The following is a 27,910-nucleotide window of genomic DNA, read 5'->3' on the forward strand; positions in this document are numbered from 1 at the left end:
CTGTGAAAGACAGGTACTCTGCAGTGATGACCCGCCGGCGTGCGCTCACAGCCGTGCTGCTGTGCTGGATGGCCTCTGTTCTCTCCTCCTTTGCTCAGTTCATTGGATCAGACACCTGGAGGAGTTCTGGCATGAGCTTTGGCACCACTGGGCTTGGACTCCCTGGGAACTGGACCACCGCGTTACCATACGTAACCCCCTTTCAACCGCTCAAGTATCACCGCAAGGTTATTGGGAAGTACCTCCCATATGGTGGCTTCCTATCAAAGTTCTATGTGGAAGACATGCACAATTACACCTATGCTGAGATCCACAGCAGCCACTGGGGGGTGTGTGCCCCCGACACTCTTCTCAGTCCACAGTTCCTCGTCTATGTCCACGGGATAACAGCGTTTGTACTCCCCTTGCTTTGCCTGCTGACAGTTTACCTTGACCTGCTGTGCAGCAACAAGCCCAGAAATCCTTCTGTCAGTCAGGCAAAGCCGCCCAAACACGAGTGCAGCCGGGTCCAATCCCTGGCGCTGGCGCTCTCCCTTTTAGTTCTGCTGTGTCTACCGATCCACGTTATCCATGCTCTTTTGCTCTTCGCTCCCAGTACCGACCTCCCTGCCTGGATTCACACGATTGCTGTGATCCTCTTCCAGCTGTATGGTCTGGTCCCCCAGATTCTCTTTACTCCTCCCAGGAAACAACTGGGGGGAGAAGGGCCAATATTTTCCTGCTCGGTTCTACCTCCTTTTGCTCCAGCCAAGGGAAAAGCAGTTCAGAAAGCTCTATGTGAAGCGGTGCAAGTGGCTCCCTGGTCTTCAGCCAAACACTCGCTCAGGGCTAAAGTCTGCCCAGACGTCTGAGCTGCTGTCAGCATCTTCAAGCTTCTTCTGTTCCCGTCTGCAGAAGAATCGTTGGCGTTTGAAACTCTCCTAATAAACGCCTGTTAATGAGTTAATCTCGTGCTAAATGTCAGTTAGAAAATGACATTTGTAAATGATGAAGGCAATACCGATCACATGTTATTCTCTTGATGCCAGTGGCAGCAACAAAGGCCTGAGCTGGTGTTTAATATTCACTCATGATGCTCTGGTCCAGGGGGGCTCCAGGGCTGAATGGAAATGATCGTTAACCTGGTTAGAGGACCATTTTGGGTTTTGGATTACAATTGTTCAGAAATAAATAAAATGATGCAAAAAATGTTTCTTGCTCACTTAAGCAACTCTATCACAACTCTAGACTTCACGTCTGTTTAACGAGCTTTTAAACATTTACACCTTTTCTCACCTTCTCACGCTGCAGTGATAACGACATTCCTTTGCTTCTACTCTTGGAATCTACACCCACACTATTCCCAGCATTTCCACCTTTAAAGAAATGTTGTAGCCCTTTACTGACACAGAAAGGTAAGAAAAAAGATTCCCAATCTTCTCTGCCTGCTCAGGTGCTCTGGTGGAACCTTCTCAGCTTCAACAAGCCTCTCGCTCAAAGCCTCATGCTATGTTCCCCCTGAGTCAACGTAGCCTAGCATCTTCGCCTTAGGCGCTAGGCTACGTTGACTCACCGGCACCGGGGTCACCGGCAATGTGACCCCCTAAGGCTTACGGGGTCACATTGCCGGTGAATACAGTACAAACTGCCTTCCTCATTCTTCAGTACACTTTTTGTACAGATGGGTAGAACTTCTTTGAAGCCACCGTGACCACGGTGTTTGGGTTGGGTGGCGTTTGGTTATCTTAGCAGTGAAATATGGACGTAAGTAATGTGAAGTTCTTCCATGTGAAGGTGTTACAGCACATTATTCATCTCAATTCTTGGTTGTTACTGACATTGTTAGTGTCTAAATTACCAGCTAGTATATTCACCACATGCTGAAAGAGCTTCTCTTAAAACACCCACAGACACTGTTGGGCACTAGTTAGGGTTAGCCATTTCTTATGGGTAGGGTTAGGGTTACCCATTCTTATGGGTAGGGTTAGAGTTACCCATTCTTATGGGTAGGGTTAGAGTTACCCATTCTTATGGGTAGGGTTAGGGTTACCCATTCTTATGGGTAGGGTTAGAGTTACCCATTCTTATGGGTAGGGTTAGGGTTACCCATTCTTATGGGTAGGGTTAGAGTTGCCCATTCTTATGGGTAGGGTTAGGGTTACCCATTCTTATGGGTAGGGTTAGAGTTACCCATTCTTATGGGTAGGGTTAGGGTTACCCATTCTTATGGGTAGGGTTAGGGTTACCCATTCTTATGGGTAGGGTTAGAGTTACCCATTCTTATGGGTAGGGTTAGGGTTACCCATTCTTATGGGTAGGGTTAGAGTTGCCCATTCTTATGGGTAGGGTTAGGGTTACCCATTCTTATGGGTAGGGTTAGAGTTACCCATTCTTATGGGTAGGGTTAGGGTTACCCATTCTTATGGGTAGGGTTAGAGTTACCCATTCTTATGGGTAGGGTTAGGGTTACCCATTCTTATGGGTAGGCAGGACTCTTTCTGCCTTTTCTTTATCTAAATGTCATAAAAGGAGCGTTTGGAGCGATGAACATGGGCAATGATGTTACAGACGTCGATGTTCATCACTTAGAACCAGCAGCTGTTGGTGAGTCCATAACTTTGATTTGACAATCAGTCTTTATGACGGGCAGCCGTATCGCTTCGCCATGGACAGAAGAAAAACACACTGATCGACCGCCCAGTGACCTCTACATGTGGAGCGCTCCGCTGCTGAAGCCGACTATTGACTGAAGCTAATGGCAGAGAGCTTTTCCAGCCTCCATCTCGACCCTCCTGCCATCCTTTCTTCTCTCTTATCTTCCAACTGATTGGCAGATGTTTGTGGGGATGTTGTTCTATGAAAGCTCAGTTTTCTTACTAATATTCTTTACACAGCAAAATGACACCGTGAACAGTAAAAATGAGTCTAATCAGAAGCCCGTTGTTTCCTTTTTTAGGTTTATTTTTCGTGCTTTTTATCTTTCCCCTATAAAGAAACGGTTAGCTAAAGATCAACAAAGACACAGGAACTATACAACAGAGGAAAAGACAGGAGAAAAGAACCTGCACAGGACGGAGAGACCAGGAAAGAGGGGAATGACGAGTCTACACAGAAAAACAAAGCGTGGAAGTGGACATTTCTTTAACATTTACAATTATAATTATAACAACGGCGGTAATAACATTAATGACAATCTTAATTGTTCAAATAATTATAACAATAAAAAAAAGATAAGACCTCTGGTTTCTCATAAAGACTTTTTTTGTTCTTTTCTTTTTTCTTTAAAGATCTGGAGACACAAGTTTGTTCGACTTTGCACCTCTATGGGCTAATATGTCGTTAGTATCGTTGCTTCATAATGCTCATCAATAGTAAACAGCTTTTTAAAATCTTATTTTCTTTTCATTTATCTTGTTCTTGTTTTTTTTATACAAATAAAGAATTCAGAGATATGTATCTGTTCATGTGTAAATATGTGTGCACGGACGTGCATGTGTGGGTGTATGGGGGGGGGGGGGGGGGGGGTCCATCCATTTGCTCTTCAGAAGAGTTTTAAACCTTTTTATCCTCTTAATGACATTCCAAAAATAACGACTCTTTTCTTTAAAGGCTTCAAGTCATATTCAAGAGATATTAAGAGATGATGGTAAAAGGTGGAACGGGAGGGAAAATCCTTGGAGCATGGATTGGGAAGAGGAATTCCATCCCAGGTTTTTAGCACTTAGGCGAGTCCAGATTCAGCCATTGAATAAACCTTTAATAAAACGGTTCATTTTGATGGTTTCATGCAACATAAAAGGATTCTTTAAATGGCTTTTATTCTTTTCCCCATTAAATACATATTGAGCTTTGCCTCCTTTCTTAAGCTGAGTCTTATCCTAAATCGTGAATTTTGGGACGTTGTTTACCTGTTACCTGCACCAGGTTACCTGGGCCGAACGGTGGCACCTCCTCCGTGCCTCCTCCATGATGCCATGATTAGTTCCAGCAGACCTGATCCCTTCCTGGTTCCTCCTAATGCTCCTCCTGCTGTGCATGCTGCTTCTGTCATCTCCACCAGTTCAAAATTGGCCTCACTGTAATGGCTGTTTTTCTCCAAGCATGGAACGATGGCAATCATCTCCCTTCGATTCCTCTCCCACTTTACTGGCTGTGTCGGCAGAGCGCCTCTTTCCTTTCTGCTCTCCCGCTTCTCTCCATCAAAGTAATTATGGCATCTTTTTGATCTGCATACACCTCAACTGGCTTCGTTCTCTCCCTTTTCCTCCAGCCCCTCTGACTTCTTCTATGGCTCAGTCATGAATGGCTGGCAGGAATGTTGGCATGTTCCCAGGCACCTGCCTGTTAGGTTAGGTACGAGTACGGAGGATACGGGATGGACTGAAGTGAGCGGGATGATCAGCTGTGTGTTGTATCTGTGTCCAGAAGGCTGCCTTTTATGAAGCTGTGTATAGAATCATGTGTGTGTTCATGTGTGTGTGTGTGTACTCTATACACGCGTGCGAGGGACAAAAGGATGAGGTCAGAAGTGAACGGCTACAGCAGGTACTCCTTCTTGCCCTGGCCGCTCTCGCTGCCATTAAGGAAGGCCTCCTGCACCTCGCCGTGTTCGTCCAGCCCGCTCGCCTCGTGGGTAAGATAAGAACCTATAGGAAGAGCAGAGAGAGAGGGCAACGGGGAGATCGGAGGGGGAGGTTAGGTGGTGAAGCGTCATGATCACCATGGCAACAAGCTTCATCAGACCACTCAGCGCTAAGATTATTCACTTCCATACCTGTGACTGATTAATTCATTAGTTCAGTGATTGTTAGGTCAATACCAAGCAAGAATAGGCTCTCGGGTACGATAAGAGCCTGCGGATGAAATGATGGGATGTTGTGTGGAGGCAGCAGAGGGTTGGGTGAAGGAGCGTGTATTAGACGGGAGGAAGAAAAGATCGACAGAAAATAATGAAGGGACAGTTAGGCACAGCAGAGCAACGACAACACACCATACACATTTACCACCTCAAGGGTAGCGTGATAAATGAAGAATGCTGCTCGTTAGTGACGTCATCACGCCTGCCGACCTTCTCAGCAGCCCGACCAAAGGCCTATTGGACACGTCTGAACTTAGTTTCAGTGCAACGCTCCGCTCTCTGTGTCAACCCGACCGCGCATGTGACCAAGGGGTTAGCTTAGCTTGTTGCTAGACACGACAGTTCCAGATCATTTCTGCACAGATGAAGGGTCAAAGTCTGCCAACAAGGAAGCACTTAGCAAGATGGAGACGGCTGCATTTAACAGATGAGGTCCACAAATCCCCGCCAGGGCGGGAGCAACCCCCCGCGGCACATTTGGCACCGATAATTTGACACCAAGGTTTAGAGGATCTATGCTAGCTTTCAGAGCAGAAGATGGAGAATGAATAAAATGCGCCCGGTAAACATATGGTACACGTGTGTGTGTGTGTTACCTTTCTGTCGCACAGAGCACCAGATGGTGATAATGAGGACGCAGATGATGGTGAAAACCAGGAACGCCAGCACGCCACCAATCACAGCATATGGTACTGCGCTGTGAGTCTCCACCACTGCCCCAGGATCTGTGGGAATGGACCACAAACCGTGAGGTGAGGCGCGCATCATCAGGCAGGAGAAATATTGGTGAAGGTTACAGCTCAGGATGCTGCTGAGGTGAAACCGAAGGAGAAGGACAGCGTTCGTTTGTCAGCATGAAGGAGAGAGAAGGTGAGAGAAGGAGGCTTCCATCTGACTTCCACTACCGCCTTCATGCTCCCAGGTACAAACAGTTATGGCCTCAAAGGGTTTCAACACGCCAGAAGATTTTTGAATTTGGGCTAAACTTCAATTATTCTGGGGAAAATGTAGAACAATTCTGGTTTTTGGGGCTAAAGTCTAGACTGGACGCAAAGACATCAGATTGTTGATGTGGACTTTGGAGCTCGACACAAAGGAAGTTAAACATGAATCAGTAATGGGGTCGGAACACTTAGAGAGCAGCAAAGCAGCAGAGGAGAAGGTGGCAAGAAAGCATCTGCAAGCGTTGCTACATGCTATCCATCAATGTTTGACTAAAGGGTCTGCAAATGTTCCCGTCTTTGGTCTTTCCAACCACCTTCTGTTGAATTTGCCCACATGGCCCAAACTTCCACCAAAGGCAGCAAAGACGCTGCTGCTGCCTTCGATTCAACGCTGCTTTAACGCAGGAGAGGAAGGTAGAAAAGGTGTTGAGGTGATCTTCATGATCTCCATGATCTTCATGATCTCCATGAGCACCATGATCTTCATGATCTTCATGATCTCCATGATCTCCATGATCTTCATGATCTCCATGAGCACCATGATCTTCATGATCTTCATGATCTCCATGAGCACGATGATCTTCATGATCTCCATGATCTTCATGATCTTCATGATCTCCATGATCTTCATGATCTTCATGATCTCCATGATCTGCATGATCTTCATGATCTCCATGATCTTCATGATCTTCATGATCTCCATGATCTTCATGATCTCCATGATCTCCATGAGCACCATGATCTTCATGATCTGCATGATCTCATGAAGGACTGGTCCAATCATAATATCAACCGTGACTCTGCAGAGACCAAGAGTGGTGGGGGGGTCTAAAGTGCTGCCAGGCTACAGTCACACACCAGCACTTTGCTGTGTAAACGGCTCCTCGGCCGTCACACACGTGCTACCTGTGGAGTTCATGACAGGGATTCTGCACGGAAATCCGATCCACATCCAGGAATCCGGCTTTAACTGGATCATCAGTGACTAATTATGCTTTTATTGTGCTGCTTTAACGAGTCCTGAAGCAAAATGGAGTGTGTGTGTGTGTGTGTGTGTGTGTGCGTGCAAGACACCAAAGGGGAGCAGTAAAGGACGAGGGAAAGATGGAGGACGGCGACAGCAGCGTGATAAACCGTGTGTGTTACCTTCTGGATCCGGAGCAAAGCTGGGGGTGAGGAGGGTTGGGGTGGTGGGATGGGAGGGAGGAGTGGAGGGGGCCACGGGAGTGACTGATACATTATCTACAGACAAACAGGGAATGGGACAACACACAAACACACAGACTATTATCTACAACATGCAGCAGCAGTTTCGGAGGTCACAGCTTATAAGAGACAACACGAGTTCCTGTTGGTTAATATTGATGATAAGAGCAGCCATTTTGTGTCTGCAGTTAAATGAGAGCCTGGAGTTCTACAAGGTTTTCTGTGTCGTGCACGACAAAACGTGCACTCGGCCCGATTAAAGAAGGTAAATGTGTAAAAACAGAAAAGGGCAGGAAAACATCATTGAGCCACTCAGGAAGGTGCCGCCCCCCAGACCTAAATGTTACTGATTCTAATCCTCAACTGACTGTAGACAATGGGATGAAGCTCCCGGAAACTGGGACGACCCCCAGCTGCTTCCCCCCACAGCTGGAGGGGCTGGAGACGCCCTCACGGACACGTTCTGGGACGCGTCTCTGCGAGGTCATCGGGCCTCACAGCAGCACGTCTGACGAGACGTGTGTGATGTCTTCAGGACGGACGCAGCAAGGGTCCGGGTCACTGGCAGGACGCCCGTCCGACGTCCCGGGACGGACGCAGCAAGGGTCCGGGTCACTGGCAGGACGCCCGTCCGACGTCCCGGGACGGACGCAGCAAGGGTCCGGGTCACTGGCAGGACGCCCGTCCGACGTCCCGGGACGGACGCAGCAAGGGTCCGGGTCACTGGCAGGACGCCCGTCCAACGTGACGGGCACATCGATGAGGCTGGCTGCTTAAATGAGACATCAAAACTCTGCCCTCTTTACTCGTTCCCATGAAGGGGGGGGGCGGTCGGATATCTGATCCTTGAGGTGGTTCATCATTCATCATCAGCATAACATGATTTAGAAAATCTTGTCAACCCCCCCAATAAAACCCCGTTAGGGTGCACGTGGCCCCTCCCTCAGCACCACATCTGCTCATTAGCATGCGGACTAATTTGCCCAAATTTTCCGTGCAACAGATGTTCCAGTGGTGATTTTCTGCCAGATATAATATAATATTTGGGTTAGGGTCCGTCACTTAGCAACCACGTCCTCAATGTTGGAGATGTTCCTCAACAAGTGGGGGAGGCATTACCCACTGGTCAGGGGGTCAGTAAGGGCTTGGGTTTACTGCCCAGCGTTACCCTGTTGCCCACCGAGCTTCGGTCACATGATCAAAATGTATGAAACATCCTTGGAAGCTTGAGCGACCCCCCAGGTGGACTCACCGTACACCAGCAGGCTGTAGTGGTCGGCAGCTCGTCCGTAGTCGTTCTGAGCCTGACACAGGTAGGTTCCGTTGTGCGTTTGGCTGAGACGGGAAATCTGGAAGGTGGGGCCGGAAATCTCTGCCCTCTCAGGGAGGGTGTCGTTGATCCTGGACCACTGGATGTCCCTGGGACTGGAAACACAGGTGGCAGCACACTTTGGTCACATGTTCTAGACCCACGTTTGGGTCCATTTCTACTGCAAATGGTGCCAGAGTAAAAATATCAACCCAATAATAAAAATATCAACCCAATAATAATAAAATATCAACCCAATAATAATAAAATATCAACCCAATAATAAAAATATCAACCCAATAATAATAAAATATCAACCCAATAATAAAAATATCAACCCAATAATAATAAAATATCAACCCAATAATAATAAAATATCAACTCAATAATAAAATATCAACCCAATAATAAAAATATCAACCCAATAATAAAATATCAACCCAATAATAAAAATATCAACCCAATAATAAAATATCAACCCAATAATAATAAAATATCAACCCAATAATAAAAATATCAACCCAATAACAGCAGCCGGGTCGTTATTGTTTGTCCGTTACTAATATGAGTAATTAATGAGGCTACAGGCGCCTCACAGGAATCAGCCTTTAATTACTGTTTTAAATGAAGCTGTAATGAGGAATTCCGACGTTCCTGGAACAAAAGATCACCAGGATTGAACACATTTAGGAGAGAATTAAGTTCTAAAGGGCATAAAAAGAAAGATCAAAGAGAACCAGAGAACTACGGAACAAAGTCGTTAGCGTTGCGAGGGGGCTCAATCCGACGCCCAGCGCAACGTTCCCAGCTCTACAGGAGCGCCTTTAGAGTTCGGTGGGGCATCGAATTCCCTAAACGACAGTGATAAAATTCTTCTGAAATATTTCCCGTAGTTTGTTCCGGATTTGTTGGGCTGCAGGAAGTTCCTCTGGAGCCTTCAGAGATGCTCTCAGTGAATAGGGCGAAGTTGGTGCGTCATGGTTTATCCGGAGGGACGAGCTCCATAAAGGGAAGCAGGGACACCGACATACTCACAGCGGGTTTCCCGTCACGGAGCAGGTGAGGCTGAGGGAGTCGCCCTCTCGCAAGATGCCGGAGGGAGGGAGGATTCTCACCGTGGGAGCGACTGAGGGAGTCAGACAGAGAGAGGAACGATCAACACCTCAGCACCTGAAGACAAACTGTCACGGCAAAAGGAAACAAACAGAGGCTCCACAGCTGTTTCCAAGGCAACAGGTCCGAACCCTGGCCAGGGTGAAGAACAGCGCCACCACCTGGAGAAACTTTTGCTGCCATATGGAGAAATAGGACATCGTTTACTGTGGAGAGTCGTCAGGAATCTTTCTGCTCCTTTTCATTGAAATACAAATGTGACGAACGCTCTAACGAACGGTCTAACGAACGGTCTGACGAACGGTCTGACGAACGGTCTGACGAACGGTCTAACGAACGCTCTAACGAACGGTCTAACGAACGCTCTAACGAACGGTCTAACGAACGGTCTAACGAACGCTCTGACGAACGCTCTGACGAACGGTCAAACGAACGCTCTGACGAACGCTCTAACGAACGGTCTAACGAACGGTCAAACAAACGCTCTAACGAACGGTCTGACGAACGGTCAAACGAACGGTCTGACGAACGGTCAAACGAACGGTCTGACGAACGGTCAAACGAACGCTCTGACGAACGCTCTGACGAACGGTCAAACGAACGCTCTGACGAACGGTCTAACGAACGGTCTAACGAACGGTCAGACGAACGGTCAGACGAACGGTCTAACGAACGCTCTAACGAACGCTCTGACGAACGGTCTAACGAACGGTCTAACGAACGGTCAGACGAACGGTCAGACGAACGGTCTAACGAACGCTCTGACGAACGGTCAGACGAACGCTCTGACGAACGGTCTAACGAACGGTCTGACGAACGGTCTAACGAACGGTCTAACGAACGCTCTGACGAACGGTCTAACGAACGCTCTGACGAACGGTCTGACGAACGCTCTGACGAACGGTCTAACGAACGGTCTGACGAACGGTCTAACGAACGGTCTAACGAACGCTCTGACGAACGGTCTAACGAACGGTCTGACGAACGGTCTGACGAACGGTCTGACGAACGCTCTGACGAACGGTCTAACGAACGTTCTAACGAACGGTCTGACGAACGGTCTAACGAACGGTCTAACGAACGCTCTGACGAACGCTCTGACGAACGCTCTGACGAACGGTCTAACGAACGGTCTAACGAACGGTCTAACGAACGCTCTGACGAACGGTCTAACGAACGGTCTAACGAACGCTCTGACGAACGCTCTGACGAACGCTCTGACGAACGCTCTGACGAACGCTCTGACGAACGGTCTAACGAACGTTCTGACGAACGCTCTGACGAACGCTCTGACGAACGGTCTAACGAACGCTCTGACGAACGGTCTAACGAACGGTCTAACGAACGCTCTGACGAACGGTCTGACGAACGGTCTGACGAACGCTCTGACGAACGCTCTAACGAACGCTCTGACGAACGCTCTAAAGAACGGTCTGACGAACGGTCTGACGAACGCTCTAACGAACGCTCTGACGAACGGTCTAACGAACGGTCTAACGAACGCTCTGACGAACGCTCTAACGAACGCTCTAACGAACGCTCTAACGAACGCTCTAAAGAACGGTCTGACGAACGGTCTGACGAACGCTCTAAAGAACGGTCTGACGAACGCTCTAACGAACGCTCTGACGAACCGAACGGTCTAACGAACGGTCTAACGAACGGTCTAACGAACGGTCTAACGAACGCTCTAACGAACGCTCTAACGAACGGTCTGACGAACGCTCTGACGAACGCTCTGACGAACGCTCTAACGAACGGTCTAACGAACGCTCTAACGAACGCTCTAACGAACGCTCTGACGAACGGTCTGACGAACGCTCTAACGAACGGTCTGACGAACGGTCTGACGAACGCTCTGACGAACGCTCTAACGAACGCTCTGACGAACGCTCTGACGAACGGTCTAACGAACGGTCTAACGAACGCTCTAACGAACGCTCTGACGAACGCTCTGACGAACGCTCTGACGAACGCTCTGACGAACGGTCTAACGAACGGTCTAACGAACGGTCTAACGAACGCTCTGACGAACGCTCTAACGAACGCTCTGACGAACGCTCTGACGAACGCTCTGACGAACGGTCTGACGAACGGTCTGACGAACGCTCTGACGAACGCTCTAACGAATGAGCTTCAGTCTCCAGTCCCGATCAAGACTGGACTTAAACTCCTGGACTTCCACGGTGTCTCAGATGGACACGTGCACCTAAACGGGCCTCTGAAACTTACAGTACACATCCAGGCGGTAGTGTCGGATCCTTTTCTGCCCCCCCAGGGCTGGGTGGGTGGCTTCGCAGCTCAGGGCCGCACCATTGTCTTTCCTCTCTACTGGGACATGAATGGTGTTGGACACGCTAAACGTCTTCCCATTATCCTGCCGAGACACAGCGCCTGGACACAGAGAGAAGACAAGGAAACGGGACTGAGTCTTCCACTGGTGTTCACCTGCTCGTTAAGGTCACTGGACTAAATACAGCAATCAGGAATGTTTGGGTTCAATCGGAGACTTGATCTCCTCGGGATTCCTTCAGGTTTTTCACAAATTCCCCCCAACAATCAAATCTTTGCTGTCATGAGCTCAGCAGGTCTGACACCATGCGGCTGCTTTGGGAAGAGGAGGGGTGGGAAAGAGAGGAAGCTGTGGGGGGGGGGGCAGGGGGGGCAGGGGGGGGGGGCACGATGGCAGGAGAGCGAGTGAAAGAAGAAACATTCCGTTGCATCTACATTTCATGGAAATGATGAGCAGTGTCAGTCTGGAGCATTTGGTGTGTCCATGAGACAGGAGGGGACGGGCATGTTGCCGGAGCAACAGAGCAGGACGCCATAGAGGAGGGAGAGAGCGGTAAGACCGGGGGGGGGGGGGGGGGGGGGGGGGGGGGGGGGCAGCAAGACAACATGATGGACGGTGGAAGGACAGATTTGGGCTGGTTGAAGCAACAACGTTGATTAGAATTCACAAACTTTACTGCTGCTCATCCAACAAGAACTTAAGAGATCCTGGGTGATAATGAACAGGAAGAAGGGAGCAATGGGAATAGTGGCTTCATGAAGGAGAGCATTTCCATATCTGCTGGGATCAGACTCTGACCTTCACAGCTCATTCCAGTCAGCTCCAAAAGAGGAGAGCAGAGGAGCAGCCGTCCAAGAGGGTCGAGACCTTCAGACACGGGCCTTCAAATGCAGCGCTGAAGGCTGCAGACACCAGTGGGAACGACATGAAGAACCAGCGAGAGCACATGTTGGGGCCATTTTTGGATACCTAGCATGGTGTTGGGGATCAAGGGGGGGGTACGAGTCTGTGGTTCAACCTACAGACCGGCCGACTCGCCTCCCATAGAAAGAGCTCAGAACCAGCGGTTAGGGTTAGGGTTAGCCAGCGGTGGTTAGGGTTTGGGTTAGGGTTAGCCAGCGGTGGTTAGGGTTTGGGTTAGGGTTAGCCAGCAGTGGTTAGAGTTAGGGTTAGCCAGCGGTGGTTAGGGTTTGGGTTAGGGTTAGCCAGCGGTGGTTAGGGTTTGGGTTAGGGTTAGCCAGCGGTGGTTAGAGTTAGGGTTAGCCAGCGGTGGTTAGGGTTAGGGTTAGCCAGCAGTGGTTAGGGTTAGGGTTAGCCAGCAGTGGTTAGGGTTAGCCAGCAGTGGTTAGGGTTAGGGTTAGCCAGCAGTGGTTAGGGTTAGCCAGCAGTGGTTAGGGTTAGGGTTAGCCAGCAGTGGTTAGGGTTAGCCAGCGGTGGTTAGGGTTAGGGTTAGCCAGCAGTGGTTAGGGTTAGGGTTAGCCAGCAGTGGTTAGGGTTAGGGTTAGCCAGCGGTGGTTAGGGTTTGGGTTAGGGTTAGCCAGCGGTGGTTAGGGTTAGGGTTAGCCAGCAGTGGTTAGGGTTAGGGTTAGCCAGCGGTGGTTAGGGTTAGGGTTAGCCAGCGGTGGTTAGGGTTAGGGTTAGCCAGCGGTGGTTAGGGTTAGGGTTAGGGTTAGCCAGCGGTGGTTAGGGTTAGGGTTAGCCAGCGGTGGTTAGGGTTTGGGTTGGAGTTAGGGTTAGGGTTAGCCAGCGGTGGTTAGGGTTAGCCAGCGGTGGTTAGGGTTAGCCAGCGGTGGTTAGGGTTAGCCAGCGGTGGTTAGGGTTAGCCAGCGGTGGTTGGGTTAGGGTTAGGGTTAGCCAGCGGTGGTTAGGGTTAGCCAGCGGTGGTTAGGGTTAGCCAGCGGTGGTTAGGGTTTGGGTTAGAGTTAGGGTTAGGGTTAGCCAGCGGTGATTAGGGTTAGCCAGCGGTGGTTAGGGTTTGGGTTAGAGTTAGGGTTAGCCAGCGGTGGTTAGGGTTAGCCAGCGGTGGTTAGGGTTTGGGTTAGAGTTAGGAGTTAGGGTTAGCCAGCCGGTTTGTTAGGTGTAGCCAGCGGTGGGTCTAGGGTTGGGTTTTAGAGGTTAGGGTTTTAGCCAGCGGTGGTTAGGGTTTGGGTTAGAGTTAGGGTTAGGGTTAGCCAGCGGTGGTTAGGGTTAGCCAGCGGTGGTTAGGGTTTGGGTTAGAGTTAGGGTTAGCCAGCGGTGGTTAGGGTTAGCCAGCGGTGGTTAGGGTTAGCCAGCGGTGGTTAGGGTTAGCCAGCGGTGGTTAGGTTAGGGTTAGGGTTAGCCAGCGGTGGTTAGGGTTAGCCAGCGGTGGTTAGGGTTAGCCAGCGGTGGTTAGGTTAGGGTTAGAGCTGATGGGGACCACAAGGCCTCGGCTGCCCTTCCCTCTGTCACGATGATTCTATGTAGTTCTTTTATTTCCTCGCTCTCATCTGGGCGGAGCTTATGTTGAAGCGTTCTCCCACCAGAGCCCAGATATCAGGGCCACAGGAAGGTTCCCAACAGGTGTGTAACAGGTGTGTGTAACAGGTGTGTGTAACGTGTGTGTAACAGGTGTGTGTAACGGGTGTGTAACGGGTGTGTAACGGGTGTGTGTAACGTGTGTGTAACAGGTGTGTGTAACGTGTGTGTAACAGGTGTGTAACGGGTGTGTAACGGGTGTGTAACGGGTGTGTAACGGGTGTGTGTAACGTGTGTGTAACAGGTGTGTGTAACGTGTGTGTAACAGGTGTGTAACGGGTGTGTGTAACAGGTGTGTAACGGGTGTGTGTAACAGGTGTGTGTAACGGGTGTGTGTAACGGGTGTGTGTAACGGGTGTGTAACGTGTGTGTAACAGGTGTGTAACGTGTGTGTAACGTGTGAATAACAGGTGTGTGTAACGTGTGTGTAACAGGTGTGTGTAACAGGTGTGTGTAACAGGTGTGTGTAACAGGTGTGTAACAGGTGTGTGTAACAGGTGTGTGTAACAGGTGTGTGTAACAGGTGTGTGTAACAGGTGTGTAACAGGTGTGTAACAGGTGTATAACAGGTGTGTGTAACAGGTGTGTGTAACAGGTGTGTAACAGGTGTGTGTAACAGGTGTGTGTAACGTGTGTGTAACAGGTGTGTGTAACATGTGTGTAACAGGTGTGTGTAACAGGTGTATAACAGGTGTGTGTAACATGTGTGTAACAGGTGTGTGTGGTCTCCAACCCTCACTGGGGCATCGACCTTTTCAGTTTTTTCAGTTTGCCCTGAACAGAAAGAATTTCCAGAAACTGAAACGAGGAACCTGCTGGTTTCTGAGTGGGGATGAGTCATGAGACCCCTGAGCGTGAAGGTCCAGAACAGAGGAGCCTCTCAGAAATGAACCCGAGCCCGATGAGAGATTTATACTGATCAACTCAGACAATTGTGACGTTAGGAAGAAGCAAGGCCAACGATCCACAGAACCAAGATGGAGAACATGCGATGGTTGGGACGGACGGTCGTGGCCCGGTTCTTCTGCAGCCAGGACGTCCCCGTGTCATAACCTCGGCGTCTCTACAGCACCGTACCTGGGATCTCCCTGCTGTTGCGAACCCATCGGAGGCTAGCAGCAGGCTTGCTCCTCGGTGAGACGCAGATGAGCTCCACCTCGCCACCTTCCACTGCCACCTGCTTCACCTCCACCGATGGGACCTCGGGGGGCACCAGAACCGAGAGTGTCGCCACCTGGTGGTGCGTGGCGGCAGTGTAGAGCTGACAGAAGTACCCGCCCTCGTCCAGGACGCTGACGTTGGTCAACGTGATGCGCACCAGCCGCGGTGTGAAGAGCACCATCTGGAAACGCTCGTCCTTCAAGGCTGGAGGTGACAAAAGGAAGACGGCATGGCATTAACGAGGGAGCTTTAGCTTTAGCTTTTACACCATCACAATTTGTCTGGGAAAAAAAACAGCATTTAAAAGCTCCTCTTGGGATACACTCAGCCCCTTTTTTAACATTTCTTAAAAATAACACTCGCTGAGGTACGATTGCATCATTAATAATTCTTTAATAATTCATCATTAATTGAATGACAGGAGATGTTTAAGGAGCCTCCGTTTTCAGGCTTTTCTGGTAAATCCTTTCCATCGTTACCCAGAATCCTCTCTGCTGTCACATGACGAGCAGCTTCCTGCTGAAGCTTTGATGCTTTTGATCCGCTGAGCAGGAAGAACGTTTCGTTTTCAATATTAAGGAAAAGGAGCCCAGGCACCCGGCTCAACCGTGGGGGGGCCCAGGGACCCGGCTCAACCGTGGGGGGGCCCAGGGAGCCGGCTCAACCGTGGGGGGGCCCAGACACCCGGCTCAACCGTGGGGGGGCCCAGGGAGCCAGATCAACCGTGGGGGGGCCCAGGGAGCCGGCTCAACCGTGGGGGGGCCCAGGGAGCCAGATCAACCGTGGGGGGGCCCAGGGAGCCGGCTCAACCGTGGGGGGGCCCAGACACCCGGCTCAACCGTGGGGGGGCCCAGGGAGCCGGCTCAACCGTGGGGGGGCCCAGGCAGCCAGATCAACCGTGGGGGGGCCCAGGGAGCCGGCTCAACCGTGGGGGGGCCCAGGGAGCCAGATCAACCGTGGGGGGGCCCAGGGAGCCAGATCAACGGGTTTTCCATGTTAGTTTAGTTTTCGCTAAACAATTTTAAAAAAATTAAATTAAATTATCTCTTGTGTTTTTGGTGTTTCCTTCTCAAACACACATGATCTCACGAGGCCAGATGGTTCTCACGCCCTCTCTGGTTCTCACGCCCTCTCTGGTTCTCACGCCCTCTCTGGTTCTCACGCCCTCTCTGGTTCTCCAGCCCTCGCTGGTTCTCCAGCCCTCTCTGGTTCTTCATTCCCCGCTGGTTCTCCAGCCCTCGCTGGTTCTCCAGCCCTCGCTGGTTCTTCATTCCCCGCTGGTTCTCCAGCCCTCGCTGGTTCTTCATTCCCCGCTGGTTCTCCAGCCCTCTCTGGTTCTCCAGCTCTCTCTGGTTCTTCAGCCCTCGCTGGTTCTCCAGCCCTCTCTGGTTCTCCAGCCCTCTCTGGTTCTCCAGCCCTCTCTGGTTCTTCATTCCCCGCTGGTTCTCCAGCCCTCTCTGGTTCTCCAGCCCTCTCTGGTTCTTCATTCCCCGCTGGTTCTCAAGCCCTCTCTGGTTCTCCAGCCCTCTCTGGTTCTTCATTCCCCGCTGGTTCTCCAGCCCTCTCTGGTTCTCCAGCCCTCTCTGGTTCTCCAGCTCTCGCTGGTTCTCCAGCCCTCTCTGGTTCTCCAGCCCTCTCTGGTTCTCCAGCCCTCTCTGGTTCTCCAGCTCTCGCTGGTTCTCCAGCCCTCGCTGGTTCTCCAGCCCTCTCTGGTTCTCCAGCCCTCTCTGGTTCTCCAGCTCTCGCTGGTTCTCCAGCCCTCGCTGGTTCTCCAGCCCTCTCTGGTTCTCCAGCCCTCTCTGGTTCTCCAGCTCTCGCTGGTTCTCCAGCCCTCGCTGGTTCTCCAGCCCTCTCTGGTTCTCCAGCCCTCTCTGGTTCTCCAGCTCTCGCTGGTTCTCCAGCCCTCGCTGGTTCTCCAGCCCTCTCTGGTTCTTCATTCCCCTCTGGTTCTTCATTCCCCGCTGGTTCTCCAGCCCTCTCTGGTTCTCCAGCCCTCTCTGGTTCTCCAGCCCTCTCTGGTTCTCACGCCCTCTCTGGTTCTCACGCCCTCTCTGGTTCTCACGCCCTCTCTGGTTCTCACGCCCTCTCTGGTTCTCCAGCCCTCGCTGGTCTGCTGTGGCCTCCATCGGGCAGGTGATGAAGGCTGCAGACCGTTGCTACCGCTATCAAAGCCACTCTGACATGCACGATGCTTCCACATTTCCTGGACAGCTGTCAGCCAGGGTTTCAAGTAAGCGGTGTAACATTTGGAATGTTCCTCCACCTCCATTTCTAACTTGGTGGTCAGTATCACATCATCTGGTCCACATCAGCCTGGCTCAGCTCCTCAGGTGTAAATGGTAATAGGAGAAAGAGGGGCCGTTGTGGCGCCTCCGGAATCGTTTTCTAGGGCAGAATTGCTTCTAAATCTGAAGATGAATTTGTTATAAAACTTCAGAGAGTTTGAAAATCAGTGCTTGATGGAGCGCCTTTGGGCTTTGCATCGCCACATTGGAACAAACGTCTTCTTTAGGCCATTTCTGGCTTTGAAGGGGGATTTTCTTCCTTCTTCCAAAGCACCGATTGGACGAGACAAATGAGAAATGAACTGATTCTCTGTGTAAGTGGCTGCTTTATTCTCTCCTGGGAGCATTTCTGATGAGTGTTGAAGTTTGTGTTGCATTACGTCAGTCCAGGTGAGCAACGTCCACAAGTGTTTGTCTAAGTCATAGCTGGTGGGAGGTGTGTGGGGGGGTGGGGGCAACGGGAGTGATGGCCTTTGGGTCCAATGTTTACGGTACTACAGCAATAATCTCTCCCAAATGTGACAGTTGCAGAGTTATTGCCCACATTTTAAATGTCAGATGTTTGTTCCTTCGCCTTTATCGTCCCGCCTCATTAGCATGCAGCACACAGCTAACTGCAGGGAGAGGAGAGAAGATCTGGACCACAGAGAGCTGTCAGGGCCTAGAACCCAGTCCCATACGGCCGTCCTGGCTGCTCCACGCTACACAGCCTGGAAAGTGCGGAATGATGCTACACACAATGGCCCCACTTTATATTTCTGATACTGGTGGTGGCAAAAAAGGAGGGCAAAAAAAGATGGCAGAAAAATATGGGCAAAAAAAGATGGGCAAAAAAGGAGGGCAAAAAAGGAGGGCAAAAAAAGATGGCAGAAAAATATGGGCAAAAAAAGATGGGCAAAAAAGGAGGGCAAAAGAAGGAGGGCAAAAAAAGGAGGGCAAAAAAAGATGGGCAAAAGAAGGAGGGCAAAAAAAGGAGGGCAAAAAAAGATGGCAGAAAAATATGGGCAAAAAAAGATGGGCAAAAAAGGAGGGCAAAAGAAGGAGGGCAAAAAAAGGAGGGCAAAAAAAGATGGGCAAAAGAAGGAGGGCAAAAAAAGGAGGGCAAAAAAAGATGGGCAATCCTACACTTGATCAACCTTTGTGAAATCCACATTGCAAATACTGGGAGAATAAATGGACCAGTCACACCAGGACAATATGACAGGAACGCCGGCGCTCCGTCGGCCACATGAGGCCCTTTCACTGATTTCTGACTTTCACTTGGTTTTTCTCTTTGACCGTTTTATCCCATTCGGGGTCACGAGGTCACTCGCTCAGGTGTGGCCCTGTTCTCTCCCAGGGAATTCCCTTCTATCTGTATAGTCGCGAGGCCTCTGGGCCCTCAGGAGCGACACGACGGACGGACCTCCAGGAAGATGTGACCCAACTGGTTATAACCTGACGGGAATTCTTCTCCCAAACGCTGCAACACCAACACGTGACACAAAATTCATCGGTTAACCGCCACAACTTTCAAATACCAAAATAACCTTGAACATATCGACACATTCACGGAGGTTTTGTAGAAGCAGAGCAGCCATTCGGGCGAAGCTTTTGCTCTTAATTAGGTTATGAAACTGTTTTGCTTGCGAACCCTCAGGCTCTCAGCAAAATTTGTCTTTGTTACGCTGTTGATTACAAAGATAATTAGCCACAGAGCGGTCATTAACAAAATATGCAACTGGCGAGGCCATGTGTTAATGAGGCACTTTAATAGGTTCTCATCTCATCTTGAGGGTTAGCTGTGGATTAGGTGAAGAATGTCGAACTTTGCTGATCCGGCTGGGAGGTAGACTGTGTTAGGGTTGTGAATGACAACCATAACTGACCATAACCTAACCCTAACCCTAACCCTCTAACCCTAACCCTCTAACCCTCTAACCCTGACCCTCTAACCCTCTAACCCTAACCCTCTAACCCTCTAACCCTAACTCTAACCCCCTAACCCTAACCCTAACCCCAACCCTCTAACCCTAACCCTCTAACCCTAACCCCCTAACCCTCTAACCCTAACCTTAACCCTCTAACCCTAACCCCCTAACCCTCTAACCCTAACCCTAACTCTAACCCTAACCCTCTAACCCTAACCCTAACCCCCTAACCCTCTAACCCTAACCCTCTAACCCTAACCCTCTAACCCTAACCCCCTAACCCTCTAACCCTAACCCTAACCCTAACCCCCTAACCCTCTAACCCTAACTCTAACCCTAACCCCCTAACCGTCTAACCCCCTAACCGTCTAACCCCCTAACCGTCTAACCCTAACCCTCTAACCCTAACCCTCTAACCCTAACCCTCTAACCCTAACCCTCTAACCCTAACCCCCTAACCCTCTAACCCTGACCCTCTAACCCTAACCCTCTAACCCTAACCCTCTAACCCTAACCCTAACCCTCTAACCCTAACCCTCTAACCCTAACCCTCTAACCCTCTAACCCTAACCCTCTAACCCTAACCCTCTAACCCTAACCCTCTAACCCTAACCCTCTAACCCTAACCCTAACCCTCTAACCCTAACCCTCTAACCCTAACCCTAACCCTCTAACCCTAACCCTCTAACCCTAACCCTCTAACCCTAACCCTCTAACCCTCTAACCCTAACCCTAACCCTCTAACCCTAACCCTCTAACCCTAACCCTAACCCTCTAACCCTCTAACCCTAACCCTCTAACCCTAACCCTCTAACCCTCTAACCCTAACCCTCTAACCCTAACCCTCTAACCCTAACCCTAACCCTCTAACCCTAACCCTCTAACCCTAACCCTCTAAACCCTGACCCTCTAACCCTAACCCTCTAACCCTAACCCTCTAACCCTAACCCTAACCCTCTAACCCTCTAACCCTAACCCTAACCCTCTAACCCTAACCCTCTAACCCTAACCCTCTAACCCTAACCCTAACCCAGAAGGGTGAGTTTCAGTTAGTCATACACATGAGTTTGTGTGCGCTGGGATACACACCTCTTGTGCCGTTGAAGAAAAGGGTCTGGCGGCGAGGGTTCTGGATGACCACGATGGATCCATCGTAGTTCTGCAAGCGACAGGAGATCTGAGCCGTGCCTCCTTCCAAGACAGTGACGTTCTCGGCCTGCACGGCCTGGCAGCACGCTGGGGGAGAGCGAGAAGGACGTTGGTGTCACAGACGTGAGCGCGAAAAGGAAGAAATGAAGAATGCTGGAGACAGATGCAGGGAGGAAAAGACACGTCTGGAGACAGAGTGTTTCCAGATCGGGAACTTAAAGCATCGTTCAGTCGCTCGCTATTGATCCACTGGACGAGGACAGAAAACAGAGGGAAAGACGAGAGCAGAGAAGACAAAGTGAGATTAAGTGAAATCATAAGAAAAAGGACGTGTTGTGCTCTAACAATGATGAGTGTGATTATCATCGGGCTGTTGGTGGTGAAGGTGGGGGGGGGCTGCATGCAGGCAGGTGAGCAACAATGAAGCACATCCTTAGGAGGAGGAACACACACACAAGTGCGTCCACCTGGGAAGGACAAACAGACACTTTCTCACTCCTCCACAAACTCCAAAAACCTCCCAGAAACTCCCAAAACCTCCCAAATCTCCCAACAAGCTTGGCTTTTGCCTGAACTCAGTATTTTTAGCCAAGGGGCCTGGAGACGTCAGTGGGCTGCTTTGATGTTCCCAACAAAGCCGAGAGAATAACGAGCACTGTGATTCTGCTTTGATTGGAGCATCTTCACATTTATGGGTTGTTGACAGAGCAGAGCAGAGACAGGCCTCGCGTCCAGCAACCCCGTCCCTCCGTCCGTCCGTCCGTCTGGAACGAACAACGTGCTGAGGCTGGCGCCGTCTCTGAGATGCTTTGACTAGATTTGTTGACTTGGTGGCTTTGAGCTAAAAATAAAATATGATAAAATAAAATATGCAACCGAACAAGAGGATTAAATGAGTTTATGGTCTTTGGGTCATCTGCAACAGAAAACTGGAAATAAAAACAACAAAGGAATGTACAGATCCAGCCGGGGTTTCCCAGTGACAGTTATTATAATCCAGGGAATATATCTGCAAAACTAGAGGCTAGTTGAGGCTAGTTGAGGCTAGTTGAGGTTAGTTGAGGTTAGTTGAGGCTAGTTGAGGCTAGTTGAGTGTGACGTGAATCTCCGGGCACAAAGTGGACAGCAGAGTGGGACACGACACCATGGTGCAAAGATCTGGAGCTTTGTATTAAAGCTCTGAAAAATCAGAGAAAACCAACAAAAAGAAAGAGAAGAAAGAATTGGAAATTTGAAATATTGTGTTGCATCTTGCAGACGTCCGGACTCAAGAACGATCGAGCAAACAGATGCAGACAAAATTAAAACGGGTCTGATGCTGCAGGGTTCTATCGGCCCGTCAACAATGGTGAGCTTTAGCGTTAGCATTGTCTTCACGTTCTGCTCATCACGGTGATGAGGAGACTTTCACCTGCCATCAAGTTCTAAAAGCCTGTTTAGTGAATTAATATCTATCAAACAAATACTAGAAAAACACTCTCAGCATCACTATTGTGATTCATAGCAGGGATGCATCAGTTTGCCAGCCCCAGCTCAATTATTGTCCTAATGGTGCATCACTATGGCAACCAGCCCATCATCATTGTTTAGAACAATGTTAAGTGGAATAACTCAGGTGACAATGCCACTGCTCTCTGTGATGCATCACCCAGCTTAGCCAACATCGGGATCGGAAGACGACATTCCCACACATTAAATGCCCACTTTTATTCTGGGGGTTGGCAAGTGGCTGTTTGTCAAAGAATGCCCGATCATTTCAACACGTCTACACAAAACACACCTAAGAAGCGCTCACAACCATGTGACAAGACTTTGTTGGAATGTCCCCACAGGAGATGAGATAATGTGAGCACGCAGGGAATAACAGGCACAGGAGGGTTGCCCCCCCCCCGCCCCTGTTGTTACAATGGTCAATCAATCAATCAATCAATCAATCAACCAATCAATCTTTATTGATGAAGCGTCTGTTACAATCAAGTTTGTCTCTATGGGTGAAGACGTTCTACATCAGAGACGAGCTATCGAGCCCCCACATAGTCCTGAAGACTCACTGCCCTCCTCACCCATGTTGCCATGCCTAACCCTAACCCTAACCCTTAACCTAACCTAACCCTAACCCTAACCCTCCTCACCCATGTTGCCATGCCTAACCCTAACCTTAACTTAACCTAACCCTTGTGTTGCCATGCCTAACCCTAACCCTTAACCTAACCCTTGTGTTGCCATGCCTAACCCTAACCCTAACCCTTAACCTAACCCTTGTGTTGCCATGCCTAACCCTAACCCTTAACCTAACCTAACCCTTGTGTTGCCATGCCTAACCCTAACCCTTAACTTAACCTAACCCTTGTGTTGCCATGCCTAACCCTAACCCTTAACCTAACCCTTGTGTTGCCATGCCTAACCCTAACCCTAACCCTTAACCTAACCTAACCCTTGTGTTGCCATGCCTAACCCTAACCCTAACCCTTAACCTAACCTAACCCTTGTGTTGCCATGCCTAACCCTAACCCTTAACCTAACCCTTGTGTTGCCATGCCTAACCCTAACCCTAACCCTTAACCTAACCCTTGTGTTGCCATGCCTAACCCTAACCCTTAACCTAACCTAACCCTTGTGTTGCCATGCCTAACCCTAACCCTTAACCTAACCCTTGTGTTGCCATGCCTAACCCTAACCCTTAACCTAACCTAACCTAACCCTTGTGTTGCCATGCCTAACCCTAACCCTAACCCTTAACCTAACCTAACCCTTGTGTTGCCATGCCTAACCCTAACCCTTAACCTAACCTAACCTAACCCTTGTGTTGCCATGCCTAACCCTAACCCTAACCCTTAACCTAACCTAGCCCGTGTGTGGTCAACACAGCAGCCATACCGATGACACTCAAATTCGGGGCGTACCCGTCTGTGGACACGTCTCATCCCATCCTCATCATTTCCAGCCCTTCTTCCTTCTCCTCTTCCTCCCCCTCCTCTTCCTCCCCCTCCTCTTCCTCCCCCTCCTCTTCCTCCCCCTCCTCTGTCTTATCCTTCTCCTTCATAAGCAATAAAAACTCTGGTGTCCCCATAATTGTCTCCCAAGCTGCAGGAGCTTTTATTTTCCTTGCAATTTGTTCCTCTTTTCTTCTTCCACTTTCAGCGACTCGCTGGGAAATCTTTTCCTGCCTCTCTCCTCCACCAAACGTGATTTGTCCTGCAGCTCAAGTCGGCAGCATAATCGTGCTGTTGTGGCTCAGTGCCAGGAAAGAGGGTGCAAAGGAAGACGGCGAAGAGTAGCTAAAGGGAGCTAAAGGGACAAGAGGACAAAAGAATCAATGCGTCAGGAAAGGAAGCGTCGCAGCTGTTTCACTCACTTTCATCTCCAACTCTACTTTGGCCTCTTTTAACTGCCGGTTGTGTCTCTTGGCCTGTTTTTTTCCTTCTGTACGAGTTTTCATGCTGTCTTACGCATTTCTTTGCACACTCTTCAAGGTGAGACTGACGGACCTCCATAGCTTCCTCTGATGCTCACAAGAGGTGACGTGAGAGCTCCACATGAGGCCAAACACCAACACTGCCCTCCGGTGGCAGAAAGCAAGAAAATAAATCGTTCCTGCCTCCGACATGAAATGAAAAACTCAACTTACTGAAATGTCTTCAATAGATTTTAATTCTTTTCAGTCAGTTTTTCTGATCAGTCTGGTAATAAAACACTAGTTTTTCTTTCACAATGTCGTGAAGGACCTCGTGGCTGAACACGCCGTTTGTTTTACGATAAATATCACAGAAGCAGAGAGAAAAACATGGTGTGCTACCAAAATAAATGTGATGGGGTGACAAAATGGAAGCATCCAGAGCCTGTTAGCATTCAAGTTCAGCTATTTCCTTGATGATGGAGAATGTCTGTTATACAAATGTGAATCTGTTGTGAAGAGTTTAGCTTTTAGAAATATCGCGGACGCCCATAATTACGATGGCGCTACATGATTGCGAACGCCTCTGGGAAACTGTCATCTCTGCTCCTTTCTAAGGTTCTTCGGTCCACACATCCACTACTCTCACCGTTTCTGGCTTTTGTCTGACAACGAGGTTCACTCATGTGTCCAACATCCCTGCGATGGTCATGATATACACAACAGCGTTAGCCTCTCCTAGCATACTCCCAGTATGTCAAAGGTCTAAAGTAGATGTAGTTGCTATAGAGGTGAGAACGCTAAGCAAACAACATATTAAAATTAAACATGGCCCCTGGGCCTGGCCCCCGGGCCCAGGAGCCGGGCCCAGGGGCCGGGCCCATGAGCCGGGCTCATCCTCCTCTCCTCCTCCTCCTCTCCACTGTGTCCCAGTCTGGGGACCAACGCTGCTCTGTTAGCTTCTTTGGAGAAGCTATTTCCATTTCATTTTCATTGACTGGCTCATCTGCTCTCAGTCTCCTGTATTTTCTCCTCCTGTGCTCCTGTCTGCACTTTCCCTCGAGACCAAATCTTAATGACCAATTCCAGCTTAATTACCTTAATTACATTTTAAACTATTCAACTCAAGTGTGATTCCATCATGAGAGGATTCTCCCTCGGCCACGTCCTCAGTAGTGCACTGGATATCATTTTGTAGCAATTCACTCCATTAGTATAAAATCCATTCTTCTCTTTTTCTTTTGTATATTAAATTGCAACATTTAGCAGCAGATCTGCAAGAAGTTTAATTTAAAACTTGTGCGGAAATTAAACGACCACATCCTGAATGATGTGGAAGCCTCTTTGATCCATTCTTTCTTCCCCAAATGATTTTAGACGTGATCGCATCTGCAGAATGGGTGTGAATTTCTTTGTTGTGAGAGACTTTGAGTTTTGACTTACGAGTGGTAAACAGCAGGACCAGAACCAGGACCAGGACCAGGACCAGGCTGTGCTGAGCCAGAGCGACGGGGGAAGGGAGAAGGCGACAAAGGACACAGCTCCGGACAGTCTTCATTGTATACGGACAAGTGTGTGTGTGTGTGAGTGTGTGTGTGTGTGCACGTTTGATCAATGGCTCCTTTGTGACCCTTCCTGGATTACTGCAGACAAAGCAGCACGCGTACGAACACACACCGATTTGTCCTCCACTGCAACGCTTCAAACACGTCCACACAGTAGCTGTGTTATTACACAGTGTATTACAGTGTAATAACACAGAGGCTGCTGTTGAGGACTCTCCTGTGTCACCAAATCACAACACATTCAAACCTTTCCAGCATGAAAAATAAGATTTGCCAACGTAAATAATCATTCAAAATAAATCACAAGAAACACAACTGAGTAAGAAACTGTCACACATCTTGTGCTTCTCTGAAAGCTGCCGTCACGTGCACAACGTGCACATTCAGCTGCTGCTAAGCAGCAGAGCTCAGCCTCAGAACAGCAGAGACTCTCCCACCACTCAAGCAGAAACTCCGACAGCAGAAGTTAGCGGAGCAGCCTGGACTCCTGCGTTGCTTAACGAGTCTATTTAGAGGCAATAAACAGGCCGCGGACACTTTAACGAGCCGCTGGCCGACTGCACGATGTGGTTCAGACACAGAGCAGAGCAGGACCAAGAATCAACGTTGCTGCGCTAAACGCTGAAACGAGCAGCTGCTAATCAGGAAACACGGCTTCCTCTGCGGCTCGTTACTCTCCACTTCTTCTGTGGAAATACAGCTAGCTAGATTGTTGTGCCCTCGAGGTAGCGTGCTCCTTCTGCGGCGGATTCCATTTGAATTCTAACGAGGTTTTCTGCACCTCTCGCACAACAAATTGCCATGAAAAAGTCACCGTTTCCTTTGAGCTGTGAGCAAACCAAGCTGCAGAAATGGAGACTCAACTTATGGCGAAGGTCAAATCAAACCCACTGACCCTGAGGGCTGTTTATGAAGGTGGCATGAGTCGAATAATTAGCCAATAATTAGCAAGGAGCTGAGCAGATGGCAGCAGGACACTTTGATTCAGAAGTTACACTTCTGCTGTTCTGCCTCTGAGACCGACCGACCATTCGATCCGCTAACGACCGTCACACGACCGTCATCCACCGACACCTCCTTCCCGTCGCTCCACTGGCTGCAGTAAATCCACTCAGAAGCAGCCGGAGCTTCAGGCTCCCACTGGCCGTCGGGAGGGAATGCACGAGGCTTTCCCGTGTGTGTGAGTCTGCAGAGCGACAGTGTGACGGGCCCTAACCCCAACACGTGTAGCAGGGCAGCGTATCAACTGGGGCAACTGGGCAGCTCTGGGGTCCGTGGGCAGGCGCACACAAAAGGAATTTCCTTAATTAGCCGGTGTCCTCAAAAGTCTGCCTGGTTTACCCGTCCGTCCCGGTCCGTAGCTGCAGGTTAGTCCCAACAAAGTTGCGTTTGATCCAAAGAGTGGAATAATCCCAGTGCGGCTGGTCCCACCAACATCTGCCCGTCCCTGGAGGCTGCTGTTTATATAACCCCGGCCAGCCTCCGCTGGCTTCAGACGGGGGGGCCATGTGCATATTTTGCATCCTATTTTGTGAAGGTCAGGAATCAGTGTGTGCGGATGGAGGCAGCAACAATGGCGGCCTTTCAGGTCAAGCACCATGCGGCTGGTGTGGGCCTGAATGTGTCGGTCTGTCTGGGGGGGGCCGGAGCAGAATGTACATTCAGACGCCTGTTTGGCCCTTTACAATCCGCTAACTATTTATTTATCCTTGACAGCACACAGAGCCCGTTTATGGGTGTTAAACGGCCTTTTTTACTGCAGCAGGCAGAGATAAAGCTGGCAGCTAGCAGGAGCTCTGCCTACCCAGCAGGTGACCCCCCCCCCCACAGCATCGGGAGTTATGCTGATGTCAACTCCATAAAAAGGGATCACAGGAATCGTTGCTCACAGCAAGTCCAACCTGATGTTGCATTTTGCAGCCACAAATCAAGCGTGGTGTAAATCCTGCGTGCTGATTGGCCAGAGCACCATGGTCACATCATCGTGGTCATTGGCAGTGAAAGCAACATTAAGCCAGGAGACGATAACTGCTCGCCACCGTTTTCATCGTCTCGTTAAGACCTAAAGCAGCGGCCGTTACAACAGCACCCCGACCCGATCCTAATCAACCAATCACAAACGTTTAGCTGTTAGCAAGAACGACAAAGACGTAATTACAGAAAAACAAGAAAAACATACTGAACACGTTGCTTCGTGAGGACGTCCTGATGAGGACGACCCCTGAAGGGTGTGTTGGTTTTAGTGGGC

The 27,910-nt window shown here is 49.8% G+C and overlaps 1 protein-coding gene across 4 annotated transcripts in view; it reads right to left on the reverse strand.

Annotated features, from left to right (window-relative positions):
- Positions 1 to 3,865: 3,865 nt before the first annotated feature.
- The window catches only part of LOC105418427 (cell adhesion molecule 4-like), a 69,598-nt gene continuing 45,553 nt past the window's right edge, over positions 3,866 to 27,910 (reverse strand). Inside the window, exons 1-10 of one of the 4 annotated variants that reach the window (XM_029839482.1) lie at positions 25,541 to 27,081; positions 20,644 to 20,790; positions 15,276 to 15,563; positions 11,642 to 11,803; positions 9,332 to 9,422; positions 8,240 to 8,412; positions 6,928 to 7,023; positions 5,434 to 5,562; positions 4,754 to 4,832; positions 3,866 to 4,625 (exon numbers count right to left, since the gene is read on the reverse strand). In XM_029839482.1, coding sequence (XP_029695342.1) covers positions 4,792 to 4,832; positions 5,434 to 5,562; positions 6,928 to 7,023; positions 8,240 to 8,412; positions 9,332 to 9,422; positions 11,642 to 11,803; positions 15,276 to 15,563; positions 20,644 to 20,790; positions 25,541 to 25,655 — 1,242 coding nt within the window. In that variant the 5' untranslated portion in view covers positions 25,656 to 27,081 and the 3' untranslated portion in view covers positions 3,866 to 4,625; positions 4,754 to 4,791. Of the gene's footprint in view, positions 4,626 to 4,753; positions 4,833 to 5,433; positions 5,563 to 6,927; positions 7,024 to 8,239; positions 8,413 to 9,331; positions 9,423 to 11,641; positions 11,804 to 15,275; positions 15,564 to 20,643; positions 20,791 to 25,540; positions 27,082 to 27,910 lie in introns of those variants that run through there. The other 3 variants (XM_029839480.1, XM_029839481.1, XM_029839483.1) reach the window with 3 other exon arrangements.

The sequence above is a fragment of the Takifugu rubripes genome, chromosome 7 (genome assembly GCF_901000725.2).
Source record: "Takifugu rubripes chromosome 7, fTakRub1.2, whole genome shotgun sequence".
Classification (NCBI taxonomy): Eukaryota; Metazoa; Chordata; class Actinopteri; order Tetraodontiformes; family Tetraodontidae; genus Takifugu; species Takifugu rubripes.